General features: G+C 29.9%; 3 protein-coding genes and 1 long non-coding RNA gene across 5 annotated transcripts; 3 read left to right on the forward strand and 1 right to left on the reverse strand.

Annotated features, from left to right (window-relative positions):
• The first annotated feature begins 421 nt into the window (after positions 1–421).
• On the forward strand, positions 422–7,017 carry LOC126837500 (zinc finger protein 660-like). The gene is made up of 5 exons (XM_050571419.1): positions 422–538; positions 3,681–3,815; positions 4,531–4,662; positions 5,270–5,518; positions 6,150–7,017. The coding sequence occupies exons 2-5, from the start codon at positions 3,715–3,717 to the stop codon at positions 7,015–7,017; spliced, it is 1,350 nt and encodes a 449-aa protein (XP_050427376.1). The 5' UTR covers positions 422–538; positions 3,681–3,714.
• Positions 7,018–7,047: 30 nt separating this feature from the next.
• On the forward strand, positions 7,048–20,623 carry LOC126837498 (zinc finger protein 271-like). 2 transcript variants are annotated; one of them, XM_050571417.1, is made up of 3 exons: positions 7,048–7,161; positions 7,498–7,581; positions 19,114–20,623. In XM_050571417.1, exons 1-3 carry the CDS (start codon positions 7,059–7,061, stop codon positions 20,451–20,453), a joined length of 1,527 nt encoding a protein of 508 aa, XP_050427374.1. In that variant the 5' UTR covers positions 7,048–7,058; the 3' UTR covers positions 20,454–20,623. The 2 variants fall into 2 exon arrangements, with proteins under 2 accessions (XP_050427374.1, XP_050427372.1); XM_050571415.1 differs by having other exon boundaries at positions 7,059–7,581; positions 19,114–20,622.
• Positions 9,735–11,769, reverse strand: LOC126837501 (uncharacterized). Its single transcript, XR_007685528.1, has 4 exons — positions 11,390–11,769; positions 10,898–11,113; positions 10,447–10,652; positions 9,735–9,951 (listed from the first exon to the last, which is right to left on the reverse strand). It is a non-coding gene; the product is annotated as an uncharacterized LOC126837501 (long non-coding RNA).
• A 1,111-nt stretch (positions 20,624–21,734) lies between the features above and the next one.
• On the forward strand, positions 21,735–27,289 carry LOC126837499 (zinc finger protein 883-like). Its single transcript, XM_050571418.1, has 5 exons — positions 21,735–22,035; positions 22,867–23,085; positions 23,812–23,955; positions 24,983–25,231; positions 25,862–27,289. The coding sequence occupies exons 2-5, from the start codon at positions 22,907–22,909 to the stop codon at positions 27,096–27,098; spliced, it is 1,809 nt and encodes a 602-aa protein (XP_050427375.1). The 5' UTR covers positions 21,735–22,035; positions 22,867–22,906; the 3' UTR covers positions 27,099–27,289.
• The last annotated feature ends 648 nt before the right edge of the window (positions 27,290–27,937 follow it).

Raw genomic sequence — 27,937 nt, forward strand, 5'->3', positions numbered from 1 at the left:
AAAAATATTGGTTGAGTTAATGGACTCCACATAGAAAAACTCTTGTCATTAATTACTTACGTACGCTAAATTTATTTACCTAAATTCAAATTTAGTTTGTTTGAAATTTATTTTGTACTGATTGATAAAAAAAAAAACAACAGGCGTGCTAAACTGAAAAAAAAAAGATTTAATTTATGTGCAGTGTACACGTATCGACGCTTTTAAGGCAGAAGGTCGTAAACAACATTTATTTTTATTTTTAAGAAGTTGGCTAAATGGATAAAGAGTCGTGGTATTTATGCCAATATATTAAAAACTCATTTTCGACAAAAATGTCGTTTACGACACTACCTTATAAGCGTCGATGTCTTTTGTTTGTAAGTGCTTCATATTTTTCTATCAGTTTAAATGATTAATGCATTCTATGATTTTTAGGAATAATGAAACGTCAAAGGAGCTGAAAATTAAAATCGAAAAAAAAAATGAAACTGATGATTACGATGAGCTCACTATAAAACTTAAAGAAGAGAACCAGTTTAAATTATTTCAGAACTAGGTAACTATGTATATTTGGTTACCGAACTGTATTTGAGTTATATGTTAAGAAAACCAAAACAAATATTGCCAATGATGACCATCTTTCCTATGTCAAGTAGTCTTTAGTTTTATTTTATAAGCATTTATTATTGTTTTTAGCACTTGTGGCGGTGCTGTAAATAAATAAAATTAGACTGAAGGTCTACAGTCTAGAGGATGGGGGGGGGGGGGTGGCTATAACATATATACAATTTTCTTAAAAATCTGAAGCTATACATTTTTTTTATCAACGAAAAAAAAAGGAAAAATTTACTTAGGCCGTAGTAAATATCTATATTGATATGTGTGTACGAATCGACAGTCAACAAGTATCTAAAAATTGTTTTCATTATAAATCTCAAGAAATGGAACATTGAAACTGAACGATTCAAATTGAGTGGGTATGTTATCAATACGGAAATGGAAATCGTAGATCATGAACAGGTTGATTCTATACTAATGAATGACATAGATCCATCTAGCTTGTCCGACTGCAACATATGCCAAAAGAAGTTCGCTACCAAAAGTAACATCATCCGTTAGTTTGCCAAATCCCATAAGTCTTGTTTAAAGCAAAAACAACCGCCTCAAAAAACAACAGTCAAACATCGGGACATCAGTAAAAAAGTTTATACAAAAAACAACGACAACCACTTTGAGAGTGATTTCTGGACGAAAACGTTTTGATTTGGATCCCAGCTGAAAAGACATGAGAGTATACATACTAGTGAGAAACCATTCAAATGCAATGTCTGCGAAAAATCTTTTTCACAAATCCAAACCCACTAGAGACATGAGTTCGTTCATACCGATGAGAAGCTATTCAAATGTAATGAATGCGATAAACGTTTCACTCAGAGAGATAACTTGAAGGTACACCAATGCGTTCATACCGGGGAAAGACCATTCAAATGTGATGTCTGCCTGTAAACTAAAACTCAACAGACACCAGTGCGTTTTTTTTTTTTGTAAAAAATCCATACAAATGTAGCGCATGCAATATTTTGCTAGAAAGAAAATCGTATAGGGATTATGGCGGTTCTTTATAACATTTTTTTAAAATTTTATTTAAAGTAAATATATTTTCTATAGTCGTTCATTGTGTAGTAATAATAATTACCAATTATTGTAGTACAATGATTGGTTTTATCTGATTTCAATAAAAAAAATGAAAATCACAACCCAATAAGTGATACAACTAACAATGTGTTTGATTAATATGTTTTTGTGTAAAAAAGTGCCCTGGGACAAATTTCATTAACATCAGATCCTTATCAGAATACATATATTGCTCCTGAAAATTTTACAATAGATTTGTTTTGCTTCATTAGTTTCTCGATAAACAACTGGATTAACGCTAACGTTAGTTGTGTAATTTTTTTGGGTTGTGACTTGTGATTCACGATTGTATAGAAATCAGAAAAAACTTTATTTTTTTTATGTTTTGTTGTATACTTATTAGTTGTTTAAACAGTTATCTGTTTTTATACATCAATGCGCCCAATACAAAATATATTATCAAAAAACATAACAAACGTCAGCCATGTTGTATTATTTTATCTCTATAAAGTTAAAAAAATAAAAAATCAACAATATCGATTATTTGGGGGCCAATTATTTTTTAATTAAACTATTATAATTGTAAGTTTTTCCAAATTCAGTCCCGTAGTTGTATTTAAAATATACTATTATATTTTAAGATTCACAAAAACCTTGTTAATTAATAATAATGCTTCGATAAGACGGATCATAGATAGTGTGATTTACAAAAAAAAAAAAGGAAAAAAAACATTACATTTTGTAGTTGTAAAAATATTTAAAAAATAATAAGGAATGAAAGCTTGTATTAAATGTTTAATTTAAGCACGAATAAACCAAGTCAAAAAACCAATATTCAGCGAAATGATTAACCATCATTACTAAATAAAATAAAATCTATTGGACGGAATTCAATTTTTATGTGAAGCTTACTATTTTCTCTATGAGGGCTAAAGGGCCGATTTTTGATTTAGCTATCAGAAAATTAGACATTTTAATAGAAAATACCATAAAAATTTAAACGCTTATAGCAAAAAGGTTGAAAACAATTAAAAAATCGGTCTTTTAGTCCCCGTAGAGAAGATGTTATACTTTATAACAAAAAAACAACATTTGAAATCGGTTCGGTAGACACTTTAGAAAGTGAGCTCTCGTTTTGGTTTTTAATTACATGACGTTTGATAATAATTTAATAATGTTCTAATTAAAAAAAAAAACGCTCTACTTGTTTAAATACATATTTTAATTTCTTATCTTAACCGCCAGATTAAAATTGATTATTCCATGTCTTTTAAATTTTTTATCCATGGGATTCTCAGCGTTTCTCTTTCTATTAATTGTGATCCCTGCGACAGTATAAGTAGGCCAGTATACTTCAAGGTTGTCACCTTGAATATACCTGTGGTATAGGCACTAAGCAAGGAATGTGGTGACAGTGGAATGTGGTTGTGAGAGTCGCCGTCAATATGTCCCTTGTTATTGTCCCACCATGGCTTACATGTTTTTATAAAGAACATAAGGCTACCTGTGTCATTGTGATTTTCTACCTCTTGGCTGTTGCTTGGTGTCTAAATTCGTAAAATCAAATCCTTGTCGAGAAAGTGTACTCAAATAAGCATTCATTGTAAATTGTAATTGTGTAATATTTTTATGTAAGTATCATTGGTTTTATAGTTTTATTTATTAAATTAATCAATGTATAATCATATATATATTATGGTATACCATGTACTTTCTTATCAAGTTTAATCTGTTTCCCTTATAATAAGAAGAATTTTAAATTTATTATTCAGAGCAAAAGGGAAACAAATTTGGTGGAGTTAATTCGTGATTAAGTTCTCGTTTTTTCTTTGCATTAGTAAGACTAGTATTTTATTTAAAAAGTATGGTGTATTTTATACTGGCCATAACTAATACAATTTTCTAATATTTTAATCATTGTCCCATTTTACATTGTTTTATTACTAAAACTACTGCCTTCACTCATGTTTCAATTCAATATGCTTAAACTCAGGCTATAATCTTTTTTATGGATTAATTATAAGTTCTTAACCTTATTTTTGAAAATATTCTATGTGTTCTAGAATTAAAGAAGGGAGAAACTAGCTAAGAATTAAAATGGATGATTTTAACCGCGGTATCGTGATCAAAATAGAGAAAGAAGATGAGGATACGACAGAACCATTTACGGCAGAGAATATTGACGGAGATGAATATAGGTAATATATTTTATTACATAACATTCTAATGTTGTGCACCAATGCACCATACTAATGGAGTTAACACCAATAGTATGGCTTTTATTTTTTGAACTAAAAAGTCTGGTCCTAAGCAGACCCAGACCCAACTGAGAAAGCCTAGACCGTTACCAATTTTTATACTTAGTTCGGTTCAACATTTCAATGGTCAAATAAAATAATACTAATAAAAATGTTCAGTGTTAATAAAAATTAAAATACTTAGGCAGTAAAAAAATCACTTGTTAAAAAAGAAAATAATAATCATAAAAACATATTTTTATTAAACCATTTTGTTATGAATTATCATTATTTTATTCTAACCAAATTGGTATCAATTTTTCGTCTTAACGGTGTCAAATTTAGATTTTGATATATTTTATTATTTTTTTGAGTGGCCAAAAAAAAAAAAAGTAAATATATTGGTTTGGTCTAATCCAGGGTTCTTAAAAAATTGTTTAATTAAGGCCGGGTTTTAATAATGTTATTCGGGTGGATTTAAGTTACAAAATACGAGTAATATTTTAATGGTCTGACCAGTCTAAATAAATAGTATTATAATTCTATATGATCATTTTCATTTTTAGTACTTGAAAGACATCTCCGGTGTAAGGCTTAAACTTGAATTATATTTTTTTCGTAAAATGAACATTGTAAGTTGACAAACTAATTTTTTTTAATGTATCTTGTGTTTTAGACTTAATGAAATAGGAGACGAGACAAGAATTCAAAATAAAGAATGTGAGACTGATGATAATCACTACAAGTCCACTTTTGATGTAGTAGAAAATAGTGAACAACAAAAAACGAACGATGGGATTGCATACAAGTAATATATATTTTAAAATAAAATATTTATTATAGATGTTGTTAAAAAAAACAATATTTGGCTACCCCTAAACGTTCTATAATTTTCATTTACAAATCAAAAACAAAACACGATAACATCATTTTAATTTTTAATAATATTTCATGTGTACTTTTGTCTATGTACAATTTAATTACTGTGATTAATAAATCAGTAATTTAAAAAAAAATGTATTTGCTGACCCCGTGCACGTCGAATTTTCAAATATTGGTCTATCTAAAACTGTTTTCCATATTGCTTATCGAATATAATATTCTGTGCGCCAACCATTCTGTGTTGAATACGGTCAATCCTTTTATATGGGCTTTGATTCATGTATCATAGAACCTAATTTTTAGATAAATAATATAATAGATAATATTAATAAGACGCCTTATAAACAAAAAAATATTTGTATTCTTGGAGTTTTTTTTCATACTAGTTATTTTATGAATATCAATTTTTCAAACTTTATATATCCACCGGTGATAGTTAATACATAAATCTATTTTTTTTTTAATATTGATTGCTCGTAGGCAGCGTAGCTGATATTTTCGCTTTCCTTTTTATGTATATTTTTTATTCTTAGTGCCGGAGAAATGTGCAACGAAACAATGGTCAAAGTCGAAGTGGACTTAGTGAATGGACTTTATTTCGAGTCTGTGATTGAAGCTGAAAGAAATAGTCTCATGGATGAGATACAGTCATTTGTATGCGCTGTATGCAAAAAGTTATTTTCTTCAAAAAAGAAAGTTGCCCGACACATTACACATTCACATAGTGCACAACTATTAACCCAGAAAAGCACTGGAAAAGAAGTCGTTGATAGTACTTTTATGTAAGTACTATTTTATATATTGAATTATTCATAGTTTTATTGTTAAAATTAAAGAGCAATATCAGTTAATTATTTATTAACACACGGACTAGTATATTCTACCGCTGAAAAGCATAAGGCTAACGCCGTAGTTCTTAATACGTGAGGATTACAACACCATGTGTAGTCACTGAGCTTCCGCAATATGCCATTTCTTGTCATTATTTTATGCTTGGTGTTTTCACAGTGAAATCTGTAGGTGAGAGATCGGTCTAGTGTTACTCCAAGATATTTTGGACGTTGTGTGTTAGTTATTTTCATCCCATTCTAGTAGACGTTAAGAGTACGGTTGGCACATCAATTCCTTAGGTGGAAAACACAGACTAACCTAACCTAACCTAACCCTGGGGGGGGGAAGAATTAGCCGGTGTTTGGGGACACTGTTTCTAGAGGACACCGCGTAGAGGTTACTTCCTTGTCTCCCACAACACTCAATCAACTGGATGACTAAAATTTATGAAGCTGGACTTTTTGTACATTAAAATCGTTTACTTAGGCCAATATCGAATATATATTAAGAATTATACAATTGTGAGAAAAATATATTTTTTTAATACAATATTGTTAATTGTTCGTCAAACTTTTGTTGTAGTGGTGATAGCGGTACGAGAAATGAAGCCAATAAACAAACAGCATCGAAGTATAGCAATGAAAATATAACAAAAAGGCCGTTATTCCAATGTAATTTATGTCAATTGTCGTATAACACCAAGAAGCAAATAACTTTACATATCACAAAATCCCACAAAAGTTTGACGAATAAACACTCATGTGAGGAGTGCTTACAATCATTTTCTCGAAAATCCAAACTGATAATTCACAAACGCGTGCACACAAGTGGAAAGAAGCCCTACAATTGTGATGTTTGCTCAAAATCGTTTTCTCAAAAAGGCCACCTCAAACTACACAAACCCAAGCACGCGGACAAAAATCCGTACAAATGTAATGTGTGCCTTAAATCATTTTCTGCAAAAAACGCTCTCATAATACACGAACGTGTGCACACAGGAGAAAAGCCCTATAAATGTGATGTATGTTTAAAAACATTTTCACAAACACATCACCTCAAGCGACATAAACGCATGCACACCGGTGAAAAGCCCTATAAATGTGATGTGTGTTTAAAGTCATTTTCTGATAAATCCCACCTTACAACACACGTACGCATTCACACGGGCGAAAAACCTTATAAATGTGATGTGTGTTTAAAGTCATTTTCTGTAAAATCCTCTCTTACACTACACAAACGAGTACACACTGGCGAAAAACCTTATAAATGTGATGTGTGTTTGAAGTCTTTTCCTGATAAATCCCACCTTACAACACACGTACGCATGCATACTGGCGAAAAACCTTATAAATGTGATGTGTGCTTGAAGTCATTTTCTCAAAGTAACGACCTTACAAACACAAACGCGTGCACACTGGCGAAAAACCTTATAAATGTGCTGTGTGTTTAAAGTCATTTTCTGATAAATCCCACCTTACAACACACGTACGCATGCACACTGGCGAAAAGCCTTATAAATGTGATGTATGCTTGAAGTCATTTTCTCAAAGTAACGACCTTACAAAACACAAACGCGTGCACACTGGCGAAAAACCTTATAAATGTGCTGTGTGTTTAAAGTCATTTTCTGTAAAATCCTCTCTTACACTACACAAACGAGTACACACTGGCGAAAAACTTTATAAATGTGATGTGTGTTTGAAGTCATTTCCTCAAAAAAACTACCTTGAAGTACACAATCGCGTGCACACCGGTGAAAAGCCCTTCAAATGCACCGTGTGCCTAATGTCATTTTCTGTAAAATCCTCTCTTACACTACACAAACGAGTACACACTGGCGAAAAACCTTATAAATGTGATGTGTGTTTGAAGTCTTTTTCTGATCAACACCGCCTTACAAGACACGTACGCATTCACACCGGCGAAAAACCTTATAAATGTGATGTGTGTTTAAAGTCATTTTCTGATAAATCCCACCTTACAACACACGTACGCATGCACACTGGCGAAAAGCCTTATAAATGTGATGTATGCCTAAAGTCATTTTCCAAAAAATTCAGTTTCACACGACACAATTGCTTACGATATCAATAATTTATATTTATTAATTTTTAAATAAAATGTGTGAAGATGGTTACTTACAACTTAATAAAACATATGCTGCTGGTAAAGTTTAATTTTGTTTTCTTTTAATCAAATGATCACCGCATGTTTCTTTCGTTTACCCTATAGGCCTTTAGTGGTTGTTTGGCGTGTTTTGCTTGTATTATTATTAATATTTTTTTTTTTGTAATATGTTTAACGATCGTTTATATTTTCAGAACTATTATTACAAATTTTGTATTATTTATTTAAAATTGGTGTTAATCTTTGTAATTATTATTAACATCATGCAGGCGTCATTAACTTGGTATTATATTAATGTGACAACTTCTCGCTACACAGGCCTATTTAGCATTATATCCCTTACCAATTAAGCAGTTCGTTGTAGGTTAGGTATTTTGATTTAATTTTAATTGAAGTCAAAATAAGTACCATAATATTGACAACTTTTAAGTAATAATTCATTTGTTAGAGAATCGCAATATTTATTTACAACGTTTCTCTATGACTTAATCTAAATTTTATTCGATTTTCGATAGTTTGATAAAAACGATTTAATAAGTTAAATAGATAGGTATTTAGCTTTAAATAGGAATTCTGTACGTCAAGTCGTTATAAATAGTACTGTCTTAAGAACATGCTTCACAAGTTTTGTACTAATTGTACTATTTTCCAATAAGTTATAACTTAAAAATTGTATTATTGTATTTTTATACATCATTAAAGCAATACCTGTTGATTTTACTTTGTTGCGATTTTTGTTGTAAAAGCTTTTACATTTTGTACATTATTAAATAACTGTAACTTGTATCTTATTATTAAGATTTGAAATAATAGTTATCCTAACTCTATAAACACTCAAAGTCCATATAAATAAATCTTCGTCACTATACTATTTTATAGAAATGAGTGCACCTAATATTATACATAAAAATATAACTGACCTGTAAAATATTATCATGTTATGTAAAAAATATTTTCCAAAATGTTTAGATGGTGCTAGTGGGCATTTTAAGTATACCAACGACTTTTTTTTAAGTATCCAACTGCCTTAAACAACACATATCCAATTTTTTTTTTAAATTTAGTAACATATATTAAGCTCATACCTGATTGAACAGCTAAATGTAAAAAAAGATAAAATCCCAAAAATAAATATATTCTATAGCTTTAAGGTAGACTTCATTTGTAAATTATAGCATGAATTAAATAAATATAATAATAAATTATAAACAAAATAAACGGTTTTCTTTAATTTTCCCAAAGTTAGTATTTGAGGAATATAATCCCTTTTTCACTCAGCTATTTATTTAATTGTTATATTATGCTAAAATCTAATCTCTGGTTGTACGGAGATAATATTGTGTTCTTATAATTAAAAATAATGTAAAAAAAAGACATTTCATTTTATACCTTTGTTATTTTTCTTTTGTCCAACTACCAGATGATATACTAAAAATATAAAGATAATTTTAATTTTTAAAACACCTAATTGAGAAAAAAATGTTCGGTTATACATTTGTGAGATAAAAAAAAAAAAAAATTGTCAGAAACTACTTAAAGTAAATTTGATTTTTTTCTCGATTTAATTTGACGATTTTTGAAATTTTTGCTATAAAATTCAGTAAAAGTGCTAAAATTTTAGATTTCCCATTACTTAGAGTCTTCCATTGACCCTCCAAATTTGAAGAAAATTAGAGACATGACTCACAAATCGCGACCGATTTTGCGTGGAACGACCCAATACTAGTGATAGTTGTCATTAAAAACTGTATACACTAATACTAAAGTAAAAGAGTATAATTAAAAAGTAGTCAATTGAAGATACGTACAAGCCAATAGGGAGTATTAAAAAAATGTAATCAAATGAAATTAATGCACTATAATATTTAAAATGTACATTTTTACCGATTCCGCTCTTGAAATGAATCAATAACAAAAAATGTATCATAGTGGCATTTAACTAAGACTTAATGTAACCTAATGAATAATGTTCTTAAATGATTATTGATCAATGATCGCAATAAGACGTTGTCACGTCAACAAAATATTATAGGTGCTTAATAAATATTTAACTGTCCTATAATTATTCAAATAAATAAATAAAGTTACATAAACATGTACAAAGATTTAAGTAAACAAAAAATAAATTAAAAATATCTAATCGCAGACATATAGTTGTATCTCGTCCAAATTGTAGTTTGTTGTTGACTCAAAATAATTTCCATCAACTAAATCAATTTCTTCTTTGACTACAGTTTCTTTGTACGTTTCTTCCATACTAAAAACAAAAAATTTACAAATAAACTCAAAACTTTAATAGAAAATAATGGCTACGATCAATGAATGTTAACATAGAACTGTGTACTAGTTGCTCTCAGTGACTTTTGCAAAATTAGTGTTGCAAAAAATGTACAACAAAACTGGTATGAACAACTACAAGACTAGTATACATTTTTTTTAATATGGGCGTCGCATTACTGTTTGGAAAATTTAGGTTTAGCAGATAATTCAATGCAAATTTTTGTTTTGTTAAACAAAGTTATAGACTCTTCATTTTTTTTGTTTAATATTGTGTTTGTTTATATTCAATTAAAACGAAAACTTATTTGAATGTCCTGTTTGTTATTCCTCAGAGCGTAGTACTCGTGCCAACAGAAAGAAGTACAGTTACCTTAACCCCGCCGGGGAGTCACTATTAGCCATGAAAAGGGTGGGTCCGTAACATTACACCATAATAGCAATATGAAATATTTGAATTTATAAATTGCATTACTTGTATGAAATCCCGTCGAATGTGTTATGAAGATCGTTCTGGACTGTCTCGCAGCTATTATGTGATTTTTCCAAGTAAGTCAGACTTGGTTCGATCTTTAAGGCTTCTGTAATGTGCTCTTTTATATCTTCTTTTTGTTCATCTATTTTGTTTAGGGGACAGCTGTTATAATCATCAGTTCGTCTTTAATTTTCTCTTCAGTAACTCTAAAAAATAAAATATATTATTTGTAATTAAAATTATAAAACTTACAATTACAATATTTCCCAGGGGATGTAATTAAACCGAACAACCAAGTTCAGTTTATTGTTGTTGTTAATTATTTGATACATTTAATAGATGCAAAACATATACATTTTTATTTTTTAACATAATTTTAGCTGCAGAAATCCTAGCTATCAATATCATATTATAATTTGTTTTAAATAAAATGTATTTAAAATCACGTTACTTATAAGAATCCTCAATTATTGTTTTTTTTTATCATTGTGGGTTGTAAAACAACTTTTGTATGATTTTTCAATGTTATACAGTTTTGTTTCTTTCACTAAGGCTTCAGTAAAGCGCTTTATTGTATCCTTATTTTCTTTCTCTATTTTGATGTTGGTACCGCAGTTACAATCATCCACTTTAATTTGAATTCTTAGCTAGTTTCGCACTTCTTTAACTATAGAACACAAAGCATATTTCCAATAATTAGCATAATACCCCATAATTAATATTTTAAATGACTATAGCTGGCGTTTAGGCATATTTAAAGAATCAGTGTGAGTTAGACGTTTTAGTAAAAAAGTATGACGACCAGCAACATTGTTCTATTAGTTTAGCAACTTGCTTAACAATATACGTAATATCAAATTTGTAAACTGTAGGTAAATAACTAATTAATTCATTAAAATAAATGTAAATTATATAATCAATGAAAATGTTTGTCGGTACTTACTATTATTCAGCTGTGTAATAGTCCTAGTCACTAGTACCAGAATAAGAAATTTATTTGTTGTTCGAAGTCGAAATCAATCCAGGAAGATGTATTTTAAATAAGTGAAGACTTTTTAAATAATATAAGTTTGATTTTTATCACACTTGTAAAATATAAAGATTGACAAACTGCCACAGAGTAGTATATTAATTGAGTCTGGTAATTCTTCCAAGGCTATGAACTAAAGACACAGTTGTAAAATTACACACTTAATACCTATTATGTTTTTTAATAATATGTAAGTTCCTATTAACATACAACGACGAATCAACTTTTCGAAAAATTAATATCGATCGCTTCTGGTGAGAATGCAAAACATATTTTACAGAAAACAATCTACTTGATAATGATGTTTATGCGTGTGCGACAATTAATGATAACGGCGAAATGAAGGCAGTCGCTGTTATCATTTGTCTCACACGTTAAAAACCACGGTTAAAAAGAACCGTTCTTTATAACCGTGGTATAAACCACATTATCAAGTACCTAGATTGTCTGTAATTTTTTTTCTAACCTAAAGCGATCCTTAGACTTTATTGTGTTTTGAAATTTGTATAGTTCTGCGATTGCTGCTCAAATATTGCTAAAAAACATAATATTATTATAACTGTGTTTTTACGTCCATGGAAACGGCCTTATAATAGCTCAATTATGGTAAGTACCGACAAACATTTTCATTGATTATTTTTTTGTTTTGGTCTTCAATCTCTCGATTGGTTGGCCGCAGCTCTCCAAGCCTCTCCGTTAAAACTCAGCTCCTTCAAATCTCGATAACTACCTATGTCCATGTCCTTCATAATCTGTGAAATATATTTCATTCGTGGTCTTCCTCTTCCAGTTTTACCATCCACATATCCTTCAATAATCAGCTTCAGCAAACTGTCATGGTGCAGTGTATGCCCTATCATATTATCCTTTCTTTTAGTTATAATTTTCCAAATTTGTCTTTTTTCTTTAATTCGTCCCAAAACTTCTTCATTTGTTACTCAGTCGCTCCATATAATCTTGAGCATCTTCTGGTAACACCAAATTTCATATGCTTCTAATTTTTTCTTCTCAGTTGCGCTTATTGTCCAGGTCTTGCATCCGTATAGTGTTACACTCCATACGTATATTTTCAAAAAGTTTTTCCTTGTGTCTAGCCCCACACTGTTTGTCGTTAAAAAGTGGTTTTTGTTTTGAAATGCTCTTTTTCCTTGTGCAATCCTATTTACTATGTCTAACTTGCTTTTACCGTCGTCGTTTATTTTACTGCCAAGATAGCAGTAGCTTTGCACTTGTTCAATAGGTTCACCTTAAATATTTATGTTAAGCTGCTTTTTATTTAATTTGCTACATGACATAACTTTGGTCTTATTTTTGTTTAATTTCATTCTGTAATTTCCTAAGATATCTTCCGTTTTCTCAAGTAATATATGCAAGTCTTCTTCTTTTTCAGTGCAAAACGCTATATCATCTGCAAAGCGAAGTGCTATTACTTTTTGTCCACCTACTCTGACTCCTACTTGTATTACTTCTTTTATTTCTTTTATAGCTTCTTCAATATACATATTAAACAAAATAGGGGACAGAATGTATCTTTGCCTTAATCCCTTACCTAACCTAACCTTACCAATTCTTGCTACTTCTTCTATTCCATCTAGTCGTACTTGGATCACTTGATTCTTGTATAGGTTGTATATAACTCTACGATCATTGTATGTTATTCCTAGTCTTTTTAATATATCAAACATTTTTTCCTAGTTTACATTGTCAAAAGCCTTTTCAAGGTCGACAAAAACTATTAAAACATCTTTACTTACTCTTAGTGGTTTTTCTATTAGGATTCTCAATGATAGAATTGCTTCTCTAGTACCTATATCTTTTCTAAAACCAAACTGGTCATTCCCTAGATTTGAGTCAATTTTACTCTCTATTCGTGTCTTAATTATTCTACATAATATCTTCGAAGCGTGAGATGTAAGATTTATTGTTCTGTGTTCTTCGCATTTAATCGTTCCTTTTTTTTTTTTGTAACGTTACGACTAATTCGTGTTTAAAGTCGTTTATCATCACCCCTCTTCGATATATTTCATTACATATGCATCGAATTGCATTGCATCGAATTCTGACTGAAGAATATACTCGCCTTTATCGTCCTTTTCTAAAGTTCTTCCTTTTCCAACACACTTTCATTTAGATTTCCATTGTATAATTCCTCCAAATATTCTTTCCATCGTTTTACTTACTGCTCCATAAGTATTTTTCCATCTTTGCTTAACAAGGCATTTGTACCTTTATTTCTTTTACCTTGTTCTTGAAAGAATTTTCGTATTTTTGTGAATGCTAGATCACTCTGTCCTCGTTTAATATATTCTCCAACATCTTGACATATGTCATTTAGCCATTGTTCTTTGGCGAATTTTACCTTTCGCTGTATTAAATTCCTAAGTTTCTTATATTTATGTTGGTTACTTGTATTACTATCATTTTTAAACTTCCTCCTCTCCTCCATTAATGTTATGATTTCATCAGTTATCCATGGTTTCTTTGCGTCATTTCTTTTTACTCCTAAAATATTGTTAGCATTCTCTTTAAGCGTTTTTTTGAGTTTGTTTCATCTATCTTCTATACTTTTATTATCTTCTTGCCAATGATTGTTAATTGCATTATTAACAATATTGATTAATAATTACATTATTTCATTGATTATAAAATTTGTATTTATTTTAACAAATTTATTAGTTATTTACCTACACAGTTTATTGATTTGATATTCTGTATTTAGTTAAACATGTTAAATTATTTACATACATTCATTTTTTAACTGAAGACTTATAGCATGAAAAGCGCTATCAATGGTCATAGGGATGATATCACGTCAAGTTTACAGCTTAGTAGGTGCTACCTTTTTCTAATGTAATACATTGACTCGTTTACCATGAAAAACGCATTGATAATGTTTTCTACTCATTGGTTTTCAAAAAGAATTAAAATTTTTTTCCTTTATAAATATTTTTTGTAAAATATTAACCCAGTAAAATACACATTGATTTTACAAAACAAAAATTAAAAATCTAATCCAGTTAGTTAACCAATAGAAAAATGTTGCTTGTCATACTTTTAGACCATTTTTTACTAAACTTTTGAATCCTTATGATTTATTTAATAACGCTTAAACACCAGCTATAGTCATTATAAAATAGTAATTATGAATTAGGTCCCAGAAAATAAAAAATACTTTTAATTTATTATTTAGAGCAAGAGGGAAACAAATTAAAATTTTTGGTCCAGTAAATTTGTGATTAAGTTCTTATTTATTTACATAAGTAAGAATAGTATTTTCTTTAAAAAATATGGTGAAATTTTTGCTGACTAAATAAAAAATTTGTCTAGTATTTTAATTATTGTCTCTTATTGTCTCCTTAATAGTATTCGTTGTTCAATATCCATATAAAATCTGTTTAAAACTATATGTCTATCTAAAAAATTAAAATAAATTTACTTAAATACTTTTACTCAAATGCTTTACAATTTCATATAGCAAATACAATAGGTCTTTTAATTATTAATTAATTCCAATGTGTATATATTATTCATTTTTTAATAACACGTTCAATAATAATGTTCTAATTAAAAAAAAAACACTTTGTTTAAATACATATTTTCATTTCATGTCTTAACCATTTCAATTATTTTAACCACCAGAATAAAATTCATTATTCCGTATCTTTACAATTTTTAATCCATGAGATTCTCAGGGTTCTCTTTCTATTAATTTTGCTCCCTGCGACAGTACAGGCTAGTATACTTTAAGGTTTTAATCTTGATTCTTGAGTATACCTGTTTGTGGTATAGGCCCAAGTGAGGAATGTGGAGACAGTGGAATGTTGATTGTGGGAGGTGCAGCCAATACTTCCCTTGTTATTGTCCCACCATGGCTTACATGTTGTTATAAAGAACATAAGGCTACCTGTGTCATTGTGATTTTCTACCTCTTGGCTGTTGCTTGGTGTCTAAATTCATAAAATCAAATCCTTGTCGAGAAAGTGTACTCAAATAAGCATTCATTGTAAATTGTAATTGTGTAATATTTTTATGTAAGTATCATTGGTTTTATAGTTTTATTTATTAAACTAATCAATGTATAATCATATATATATTATGGTATACCATGTACTTTCTTATCAAATATAATCTGTTTCCCTTATAATAAAAAGAATTTTAAATTTATTATTTAGAGCAAAAGGGAAACAAATTTGGTGGAGTTAATTTGTGATTAAGTTCTCATTTTTTCTTTGCATTAGTAAGACTAGTATTTTATTTAAAAAGTATGGTGTATTTTATACTGGCCATAACTAATACAATTTTCTAATATTTTAATCATTTTCCCATTTTACATTGTTTTTTTACTAAAACTACTGCCCTCACTCATGTTTCAATTAAATATGCTTAAACTCGGGCTAAAATCTTTTTTATGGATTAATTATAAGTTCTTAACCTTATTTTTGAAAATATTCTTTGTGTTCTAGAATTAAAGAAGAGAGAAACTAGCTAAGAATTAAAATGGATGATTTTAACCGCGGTATCGTGATCAAAATAGAGGAAGAAGATGAGGATACGACAGAACAATTTACGGCAGAAAATATTGACGGAGATGAATATAGGTAATATATTTTATTACATAACATTCTAATGTTGTGCACCAATGCACCATACTAATGGAGTTAACACCAATAGTATGGTTTTTATTTTTTAAACTAAAAAGTCTGGTCCTAAGCAGACCCAGACCCAACTGAGAAAGCCCAGACCGTTACCAATTTTTATACTTAGTTCAGCTCAACGTTTCAATGGTCTAATAAAATAATACTAATAAAAATGTTCAGTGTTAATAAAAATTAAATTTATTAATTAAAATACTTAGGAAGTAAAAAATCACTTGTTAAAAAAGAAAATAATAATCATAAAAACATATTTTTATTAAACCATTTTGTTACGAATTATCATTATTTTATTCTAACCAAATTGGTATCAATTTTTTTTATACATGTCTTAACGGTGCCAAATTTGGATTTAGATACATTTTATAATTTTTTTGAGTGGCCGAAAAAAAAAAAAGTAAATATATTGGTTTGGTCTAATCCAGGGTTCTTAAAAAATTGTTTAATTAAGGCCGGGTTTTAATAATGTTATTCGGGTGGATTTAAGTTACAAAATACGAGTAATATTTTAAGGGTCTGACCAGTCTAAATAAATAGTATTATAATTCTATATGATCATTTTCATTTTTAGTACTGGAAAGACATCTCCGGTGTAAGGCTTAAACTTGAATTATATTATTTTTCGTAAAATGAACATTGTAAGTTGACAAACTAATTTTTTTTAATGTATCTTGTGTTTTAGACTTAATGAAATAGGAGACGAGACAAGAATTAAAAATAAAGAATGTGAGACTGATGATAATCACTACAAGTCCACTTTTGATGTTGTAGAAAATAGTGAACAACAAAAAACGAACAATGGGAATGCATACAAGTAATATATATTTTAAAATAAAATATTTATAATAGATGTTGTTAAAAAAAAAAATATTTGGCTACCCCTAAACGTTCTATAATTTTCATTTACAAATCAAAAACAAAACACGATAACATCATTTTTATTTTTAATAATATTTCATGTGTACTTTTGTCTATGTACAATTTAATTACTGTGATTAATAAATCAGTAATTTAAAAAAAAATGTATTTGCTGACCCCGTGCACGTCGAATTTTCAAATATTGGTCTATCTAAAACTGTTTTCCATATTGCTTATCGTATATAATATTCTGTGCGCCAACCATTCTGTGTTGAATACGGTCAATCCTTTTATATGGGCTTTGATTTATGTATCATAGAACCTAATTTTTAGATAAATAATATAATAGATAATATTAATAAGACGCCTTATAAACAAAAAAATATTTGTATTCTTGGAGTTGTTTTTCATACTAGTTATTTTATGAATATCAATTTTTCAAACTTTATATATCCACCGGTGATAGTTAATACATAAATCTATTTTTTTTTTTAATATTGATTGCTCGTAGGCAGCGTAGCTGATATTTTCGCTTTCCTTTTTATGTATATTTTTTATTCTTAGTGCCGGAGAAATGTGCAACGAAACAATGGTCAAAGTCGAAGTGGACTTAGTGAATGGACTTTATTTCGAGTCTGTGATTGAAGCTGAAAGAAATAGTCTCATGGATGAGATACAGTCATTTGTATGCGATGTATGCAAAAAGTTATTTTCTTCAAAAAAGAAAGTGGCCCGACACATTACACATTCACATAGTGCACAACTATTAACCCAGAAAAGCACTGGAAAACAAGTCGTTGAAAGTACTGTTGTTACTATGTAAGTACTATATTATATATTAAATTATCAATGGTTTTATCGTTATAATTAAAGTGTAAAATCAATTAATTATACATACATCATGTATTATCATCGTAGATACTGTCTAATTCGCGATCCAACTATTTATATATTTTTAAATTCGGAGTGCAAGTTTTAAGATTGATATCCAATTTTTAAAAACAGGATACACTTTTACATCTAAGAATTAAAGAGTTTTCTTAAAAACAGAAAATTTTTGCTTTAAATGTACACAAACGGTAATATCTACATCCATTAAACTAGATGACTTAAATTTGAATCGCTTCATGCAAAAAGGGCCTAAGTCACCATTTTATCATAAACGTGATTATTACAGATTCGTTATCACTTTACTTAGAAGCATTGATTCATGTTAAAAAAAAATTTAGTCCCATAACCAGAAATTACTAAGAAAATTATTGATTTTTGTAAAAATGGTCTAAGTCCACTATACTTAAATACTAATAATCTAGACTGCTTTTGAATATAATAATATTGTTTTTCAAAATGTAATTTTACTGTTTAATATCTATTATCTTTGATAAAGCCCTTATATGTTTATGCTTTTTGAAACATATCAAACGTTTTTTTTTTTTCATTTTTCCACAAGTTTAAAGTTAAAGACTAAGGCCCTTTTTACATGAAGCGATTTATTTATTAAGCTGGACTTTTTGTACATTAAATTCGTTTACTTAGGTCAAAATAGAATATATATTAATCATATGCAATTGTGAGAAGTATATATATTTTTTTAATACAATATTGTTAATTGTTCATCAATATTTTGTTGTAGTGGTGTTAACCGTACGAGAAATGAAGGCAATAAACAAACAGCATCGAAATATAGCAAAGAAGATATAAAAAAACGGCTTTTATTCCAATGTAATTTATGTCAAATGTCGTATAACACCAAAAAACAAATAAGTTTACATATCATGAAATCCCACGAAAGTCTAACAAAAAAACACTCTCTGCGGAAACCAAACACTATAAATCGCAATAAGTTTACTGACAGATACACAAACATCAGCCGACCCTACAAATGCGATGTGTGTTCAAAGTCATTTACTCAATGTACCGGCCTCACAAAACACAAACGCATACACACTGGAGAAAATCTCTACAAATGTAACGTGTGTCTAAAGTTATTTAATGATAGAACAAACCTCACAAAACACAAACGCGTGCACACTGGCGAAAAACCTTATAAATGTGCTGTGTGTTTAAAGTCATTTTCTTATCAACACCACCTTACAAAACACGTACGCATTCACACCGGCGAAAAACCTTATAAATGCGATGTGTGTTTAAAGCAATTTTCTGTAAAATGCAACCTGACACAACACAAACGCGTACACACAGGAGAAAAGCCCTTCAAATGTAACGTGTGCCTTAAGACATTTTCTGGAAAATCCGCTCTCACCGGACATGAACGTGTGCACACAGGTGAAAAACCCTACAAATGTAACGTTTGCTTTAAATCATTTCGTGAACGCTCAAAATTAACAAATCACGAACGCGTACACACTGGTGAAAAGCCCTACGAATGTAATGTGTGTTTTAAGTCATTTTCTGTAAAATCCACTCTCAGATGTCACGAACGCGTGCACACCGGAGAAAAGCCTTATAAATGCGATGTCTGCTCAAAGTCGTTTGCTGAAAAATCCAACCTTAAAACCCATGTACACATGCACACCAAAGAAAAGCACTTCAAATGTAACGTGTGCCTAAAGTCGTTTTTTACAAAATCCAATCTCACAGTACACAAACGGGTTCACACCGGAGAAAAGCCCTACACCTGTGCTGTGTGCTCTAAGTCTTTTTCTGAGAAGTCCAGCCTCACAAGACACAAACGTGTGCACACAGGTGAAAAGCCTTACGAATGTGATGTGTGCCTTAAGTCATTTCCTAATAAACGCAACCTTGTAACACACGAACGCGTGCACACCGGGGAAAAACCCTATAAATGTAATGTGTGCCTTAGATCGTTTTCTGTAAAATATTCTCTCACAACACACAAACGGGTGCACACTGGCGAAAAACCTTATAAATGTAATGTGTGTTTGAAGTCATTTTCTCAATGTACCGATCTCTCAAAACACAAACGCATACACACTGGAGAAAAGCCTTATAAATGTAATGTGTGTTTGAAGTCATTTTCTCAATGTGCCGATCTCTCAAAACACAAACGCATACACACTGGAGAAAAGCCTTATAAATGTGATGTGTGTTTGAAGTCATTTTCTCAAAAAAACTACCTTGAAGTACACAATCGCGTGCACACTGGAGAAAAACCCTACAAATGTAACGTGTGCCTTAAGTCATTTGGTGATAAATCTTCTTTCAACAAACACAAACGCATACACACTGGAGAAAAGCCCTACAAATGTGATGTATGCTTGAAGTCATTTTCTCGAAGTAACGGCCTTACAATACACGTACGCATTCACACCGGCGAAAAACCTTATAAATGTGATGTGTGTTTAAAGTCATTTTCTGATAAATCCCACCTTACAAAACACAAACGCATGCACACTGGCGAAAAGCATTATAAATGTGATGTATGCCTTAAGTCATTTTCCAAAAAATTCAGTTTCACACGACACAAATGCTTGCGCTATCAATAAATTATATTTATTAATTTGTAAATAAAATGTGTGAAGTGAGTTACTCACAACTTTATATAACATATGCTACTGGTAAAGTTTAATTTTGTTTTCTTTTAATCAAATGATCACCGCATGTTTCTTTCGTTTACCCTATAGGCCTTTAGTGGTTGTTTGGCGTGTTTTGCTTATAATATAAATGTATTATTATTATTAATATTATTTTTCTTTATGAAATATTTTTAACATTTGTATATTTCTTTAAACTTAGAATTATAAATTTTGTATGATTTATTTAAAATGTGTGTCAAACATTGTAATTATTTTTAACACCACGCAGGCGTCATTTACGTTGGTATTAGGTTATTGCGAAGGTTTGAAATGATAGGTATCCTAACTCTAAAAACAAGTCCATATAAATAGATCTACGATACTAAATTATTTTATAGAAATGTGCACTCAATACTATGCATACAAATTAAACTGACCTGAAAAATCGAGCTTCATATTTTTTACCGTGTTTTTCGCTCAGACTTTTATTATATTATGTAAAAATTATTTTCCAATATGTTTTGATGGTGCTAGTGGGCATTTTTTAGTGTACCAACCACTTTTTCAAGTATCAAATTGCCATAAAGATCAAATATCCAATTTTTTTTAAATTTAGTAACATATTATATTAAGCTCATACCAATAAAATAATTAATTTGTTAACTCCGATAAATTGAAAGTAACAACGTTAAATTGTATTAGGCATTTCTATTATGTTAAAGTGACAACGTCTCACTACGCATGTTGACTAGCACTAAAACTTGAGTTTTACTGTGTGTTTTTAATTTTATTATTTTTAGAAGAATTATATACATCACTGATTTAATAATATCAGCTAATTAATATGTATTTCACTTTAGACCTTAAGGTAACCAACAACATTTTAATTGAAGCTAAAACTTGAGTTTATACTTATTAGTACAATCATATGTCAGCCTAGGTTCATAGCATCTTGAGATATGTATGGAAACCTTTTTTTATCGATACATTTATGACGCGTCTTAGAAAAATTAAATAAATGCTTTGGACGAGGCCACGGGTGTATCCAACAAAAAAATAAGGTGTGTACATTTTAATTGTTAACAAGTAATCCTTAATACTATTTTGTGAATCTGATTATGGTCAGCTTAACGCTATAGATGGCTACATAGTACACGCGTGTACGTTTATAAGTATATTTCATTGTGGATAGGGTTTCCTCATAATTATATAATAATACCACAAGTTGATCTTATTTAAATTGACTATTTCCAATATACAATTAATGGTGATGGAAAATGTATTTACCTTCACTGCGTTCTACCTCCAGCCAATCGACGGCCGCCGCGCTGTTATCATTTGTCTCACACGCATAAACATCATTATCAAGTAGATTATTGTTTGTAATTTTTTTTTATTTCTCACCTAAAGCCATCCTTATTGTTTTTTGTAATTTTCATAGATGTTGTGTGTTTACTTCTAAAATACTGCTAAAAAGAATAATATTATTAAGTGTGTACATTTTATAACTGTGTTTTGCGTCCATGGAAACGGCCTCTTAATAGGAATAATAGTAAGTACCGACAAACATTTACAATTAATATATACATTTTATTTATTCCAATGAATTTATTAGTTATTTATCTACAGTATACGACGTGTTTGATATTATGTATTTTGTTAAACAAGTTAAATTATATACATACATTTACATTTTAACTAAAGACTTATAGCACAAAAAGCGCTATCAATGAAAGTAGGGATAATAACAAGTCTAGTTTACACAGCTTAGCAGGTGCTTAATTAATTAACTGATAATGTTTTCTATTCATTGGTTTTCAAGAAGAATCTTATCCAGTTAGTCAACCAATAGAAAAATGTTGCTGGTCTCTAGAACTTTTTTTTCTAAAACTTCTGAATCTGATTTATTTAAATACGCTTTATCTCAAGCTATAGTAATTTAAAAATATTAATTATGTGTTACTATGCTCATATTTGAAAATATCCTCTTTGTTATTTCCCAGAAAATAAAAATTACTTTTACATCACTATTTAGGGCAATAGGGGAACAAATTTTAAGTTTTTGGTTGAGTAAATATGTGATTAAGTTCTTATTTCTTTATTTGCGTTAGTAAGAATACTGAATAGTATTTTATTTAAAAAGTATGCTTTATTTTAAACTGGTTATAACTAATAACATTTTCTAATATTTTAACCATTGTTTCCTGTTACGGGATCAGCATAGACTTGCTTCTAGTAATGCGTTTCATTGGTTAAACCTCTGGAGCTTTTTTAGCCTCACACGTTTCATTTGAATATGCTTACACTCAGGCGGCTAATGTCATTTTGATAGACTAGTTATAAGTTCCTATCTTCATTTTTGAAAATATAATTTGTATTCTAGAGTCAAAGAAGTGAGAAACTAGCTAAGAATTAAAATTAAAATGGATGATTATTGCTGCGAGACTGTGATCAAAATAGAGGAAGAAAATGAGGATACGAAAGAACAACTTACCGAAGCCTTAATGGAAAAAACAAAACCGGAAAACATTGAAAAATTATATAAAAGTGATCTGACGACCAACAACAAACCTCAAGAAAATATTGACGGAGATGCATATAAGTAATGTGATTTATAATTAAAGAATTTGAAGTACATTTTGTAAAAAATAGCAATAACAATAATAATAGGTAATAGATAAGGTATTGATAGGCATTCCATGGCGAATAACTATGTGTATGAAATTTTGTTGAAAAAGGTCCCGGTGCAAAACTGTTATTGTTATATTATAATTATTTTACATAACATTCTAATGTTGTGTCACATAAAATTGGTGTAAACACTAATAGTGTGTGTTTTTTTTTTTACCTAACCTTACCTAATCAGTGTAGTCCCAAGCAGACCCTGACCCAACTAAAAAAGCACGGATCATATACAGATTTTATATTTGGTCCGGTTCGGTGCCGATCAGATATATTATTTGGAATTACTAATACTACAAAAGTGTTTAGTGTTTACTTTTCCGTACTATCTGCTTTAGGAAATATATATTATTTTACAATATACATTCTGCAAAAATGGCAATAAGCGAAACGGGAAAAAGAACAGTTTGGTTTATTTAATTTTATTATTTTATTTGATACTTAAGTTAAGTCATCTCAGTAAACGGAGGTGCAACAGATGAGCTATTAATTATTAAATACTTAACCATTTAGAGAAAATTATTAAATAACTTTAATACTTTAGTAAAGTTAAAGTTATGCTGGATAAGGCTAAAACTTAAAGGTTACTAAAAAAACATTGTAAATTAACAACCTCATGTTTTAAAAATGTTCGTTGTGTTTATAGACTTAATGAAACAGGAGACGTGCCAAGAATTAAAATTGAAGAAGGTGAGACAGATGATTTTTACTACAAATCCATAATTGAAATTCAAGAAAATAATGAGCAATTGAAAGAGCATCAAAAAACGATTGACAGGAATGCATACAAGTAATATAATTTATAGTATACAATTTTAAGTGTATGTTATTAATTAATACAAATATTTGGCCACCTGTAAAAATCCTATAATTTTTAGTTAATTTTTTGTATCATCTGTAACAGAACACAAATATATACATTTTTTTTGTATTAATATTTCCTTTTTTTTAAGCTATGATTAGTTTGTTTTTTATTAATCTTCATTTAACATAGACGACAAAGGCTATTAGTTACAGAATCATTAATTACTAATTACTAAATGATTTTATTGTGTTAAAAAACTATTTACATATAATTATGTCACTTTGGTCCTAAATACTCGTTCAGTTGTTAAGGTAGTTTGATGACTAGCTGATATTTTTGGGCGTTTGGGTAGATGTTAGGCGGTTACTGTGGTATCACATGTCTCGCATATTGCGGCTTCTCTCTTTCCCATACGATAACCATGAGTTAGAGCCGTATGTCCTATTCTCAATGCGTTTTTGGTCAACTCTTCTTTTCGCTGTAAATTGTGCATTGACTTGTTGGTTGAACATTAAATTTCTCCAAGTTTATTTTTTTCTTGTCTCCAAATCTTTGACCATCCGTTGTTAGTTATTTCTTCAATCTGTATTTTAATATCATCATACGTTATAATGAGTTTAGTTGCCTCAGTACTTGCTATGCCAATTTTAGCCTGCTCGCCTGCAATGACGTTGCCGACTATATTGTAAAACTTGTTAAAATTTTTGTTTGTAAAAATAAATAAATAATAATAGTATAAAATACTGACACACCCCATGTATTTCAATGATACAAATATTGGCAGAGTACATATACAAAAAATTCCAATCTATCACATAAAACATTTATAACCTTATAGATTACAGAATATAATATCCTGCGCATCAACAATTCTGTGTTGAATTGATATCTCTTACGACCATTCGGTTGCGCTTATTTTTACAAGCAACCATACGAACCTCCACTTGATTTTATTGTATGCACTAAACCAAACTTTAATTTCCAGAAAATGTATGTATATTATTGTTTTCAGTGTCGGAGAACCGTGCCCCGAAACAATAGTCAAAGTAGAAGTGGACCTAGTAAAAAGACATTATTTAGAGTCTGCGATTCAAATTGAAAAAAATGGTAATTTGGATGAGATTCAGTCATTTGTATGCGATGTATGCAATATGTCGTTTTCTACAAAAAAGAAAGTTGCCCGACATATTACACATTCACATAGTGCGCAGTTATTAACCCAGAAAAGCGCTGTAAAAGAAGTCGTTGAGAGTACTTTTATGTAAGTACTATTTTATATATATTGAATTATTCATAGTTTTATCGTTAAAATGAAAGTACAATATTAGTTTATTACTCATAACGACACGTATTATTTATGTAGATACTGTCTAATTCGCGGTCCAACTATTTATTTACATTTAAATTAACAGTGTAAATTTTAAGAATAATATCGTTTTTGAAAAAATGGAATACTAAAAAATTATTAAAACTTGAATGGTTGAATATTTACACTATTTACACGTCTTGCGGTCACTTCCATTTGAATATCTTGACAGGTTCGCTAACGTTTCGAAACACTTGCATTGTCCATCTTTAAGGATCTGGTTCGATGTTGCTTGTATCGCGTTCTCCCGTAGACTGACGCCCTCGACTCGTCTACGGGAGAACAAATACATATAAGAATGAAAGAGTTTTCTTGAAAATAGAAAACGTTTTCATTAAATGTACATAAATGACAATATCGACATCTATTTAACTGGATGACTTAAATTTATTTAGTTGGTTTTTTTGTACATTCAAGTCGTTTACATTGGTCAAAATATAATATATATTAAGAAATATACAATTGTGAGAAAAATATATTTTTTTAATACAATGTTGTTAATTTTTCATCAATGTTTTGTTCTAGTGGTGTCAATCGTATGAGAAATGAAGCGAATAAAATAACTACTGGTTGTTTTTTCAAATCTAGGATTGAAACAGATAACAATAAACAAACGGCATATAACACTAAAAAACAAATAACTTTACATATCATGAAATCCCACAAAAGTTCGACGATGAATCAATCTCCTCAAAATTCAAACGCTATAAATCCCAATAAGTTTACTGCAGGATACACAAACATAAACCGACCCTACAAATGTGCGGCGTGCTTAAAATCATTTTCCCTCCAATCTACCCTCACGCGACATAAACGAATTCACACCGGAGAAAAACCTTATAAATGTATTGTATGCTCAAAATCATTTTCTCGAACACACCACCTTACGCAACACGAACGCGTGCACACCGGCGAAAAGCCCTTCAAATGTAACTTGTGTTTGAAGTCATATTCACAAAAACACAACCTTAATATACACAAAAGGTCCGTTCACACAGGAGAAAAGCCTTACAAATGCGATGTGTGCCTTAAATCATTTTCTGGAAACACCGCTCTCACAAAACACAAACGGGTGCACACCGGCGAAAAACTTTATGAATGTAATGTGTGCTTGAAGTCATTTTCTCAAAGTAACGACCTCACAAAACACAAACGCGTGCATACTGGAGAAAAGCCCTACAAATGCAATAGGTGCTTAAAGTTTTTTAAGAGTTCATACCACTTAAAAGAACACGAACGCGTGCACACCGGCGAAAAGCCCTTCAAATGTAACTTGTGTTTGAAGTCATATTCACAAAAAAAAAACCTTAATATACACAAAAGGTCCGTTCACACAGGAGAAAAGCCTTACAAATGCGATGTGTGCCTTAAATCATTTTCTGGAAACACGGCTCTCACAAAACACAAACGGGTGCACACCGGCGAAAAACTTTATGAATGTAATGTGTGCTTGAAGTCATTTTCTGTAAAATCCACTCTCAGATGTCACGAACGCGTGCACACCGGAGAAAAGCCTTATAAATGTGCCGTTTGCTTAAAGTCATTTTATGAAAGCACAAGTCTCACAAAGCACTCACGTGTGCACTCTGGTGAAAAGCCTTATAAATGTGATGTATGTCTAAAGTCATTTTCTGATCGATCCAATTTCAGACGGCACAAATTGGTGCACACTGGCGAAAAACCTCATAAATGTAATGTGTGTTCGAAGTCATTTTCTGAGCAATCCAATTTCACACGACACAAATGCTTGCGTTATCAATAATTTATATTTATTAATTTGTAAATAAAAAGTGTAAAGCGAGTGACCCACAACTTTATAAAACTGTTTCTACCGGTAAAGTTTGAATACATTTTGTTTTCTTTTAATCAAATGATCACAACCACTTCATGTTTTAAAGATTTAATGTTATATAAAAATCTAAAAAATTATTATTAAATTCAATATAAGTTTGACCTACCCCACTATGACCTGTAGATTTGTTTTTAGTGATTGTTTGTCATGTTTTATTAATATTATTAATGTATTATAATTATTTGAAAGCTAATTTTGTATTTGTAAAATATTTTTACCATATATTTATATATTTTTTGAAATGAGTATTAAAAATTGTCGTCAATCTTTGTTTTTAATCAATGTCTTACCACGAAATTTGCTATATGTTAAAGTTTGAGAATTTTATTTGACAAATTATTTGTTTAAATAATCATATTCATACTTAATGTGTCCTAGAAAATTGTAAGAAATGGTCTGGTCGAAGTCGCAGGTGTTTCTAACGAACACTCGAGGCGTGTACAACTGAGTTATTGCGATATACGCCTGTATATCTTGGTGGAAGTTAGTATTTAAGTAGAAAATAAAACACAACAATAATATGTTTAACACAATACTATTAAATATAAAAACACACACAGTATAGAGAATAATATATATATACAACGTACGTTTCAATTATAACAGCAGCCGTAATAGAATGGTAAATCCAACACCTTAATACTATGTCTTATATACTATACAATCTAGGTTACAGACGTAATTGGTCCTTGTATAAACAACTTAAATATTACTCATGATTTCATCAGTGTACACATATATTACCATAT

Source organism: Adelges cooleyi, unplaced genomic scaffold (assembly GCF_023614345.1).
Source record: "Adelges cooleyi isolate 19-005CV unplaced genomic scaffold, UGA_ACOO_1.1 ACOO_flye_CR_arks_rails_tigmint_CR_PRNA_25, whole genome shotgun sequence".
Taxonomy (NCBI): domain Eukaryota; kingdom Metazoa; phylum Arthropoda; class Insecta; order Hemiptera; family Adelgidae; genus Adelges; species Adelges cooleyi.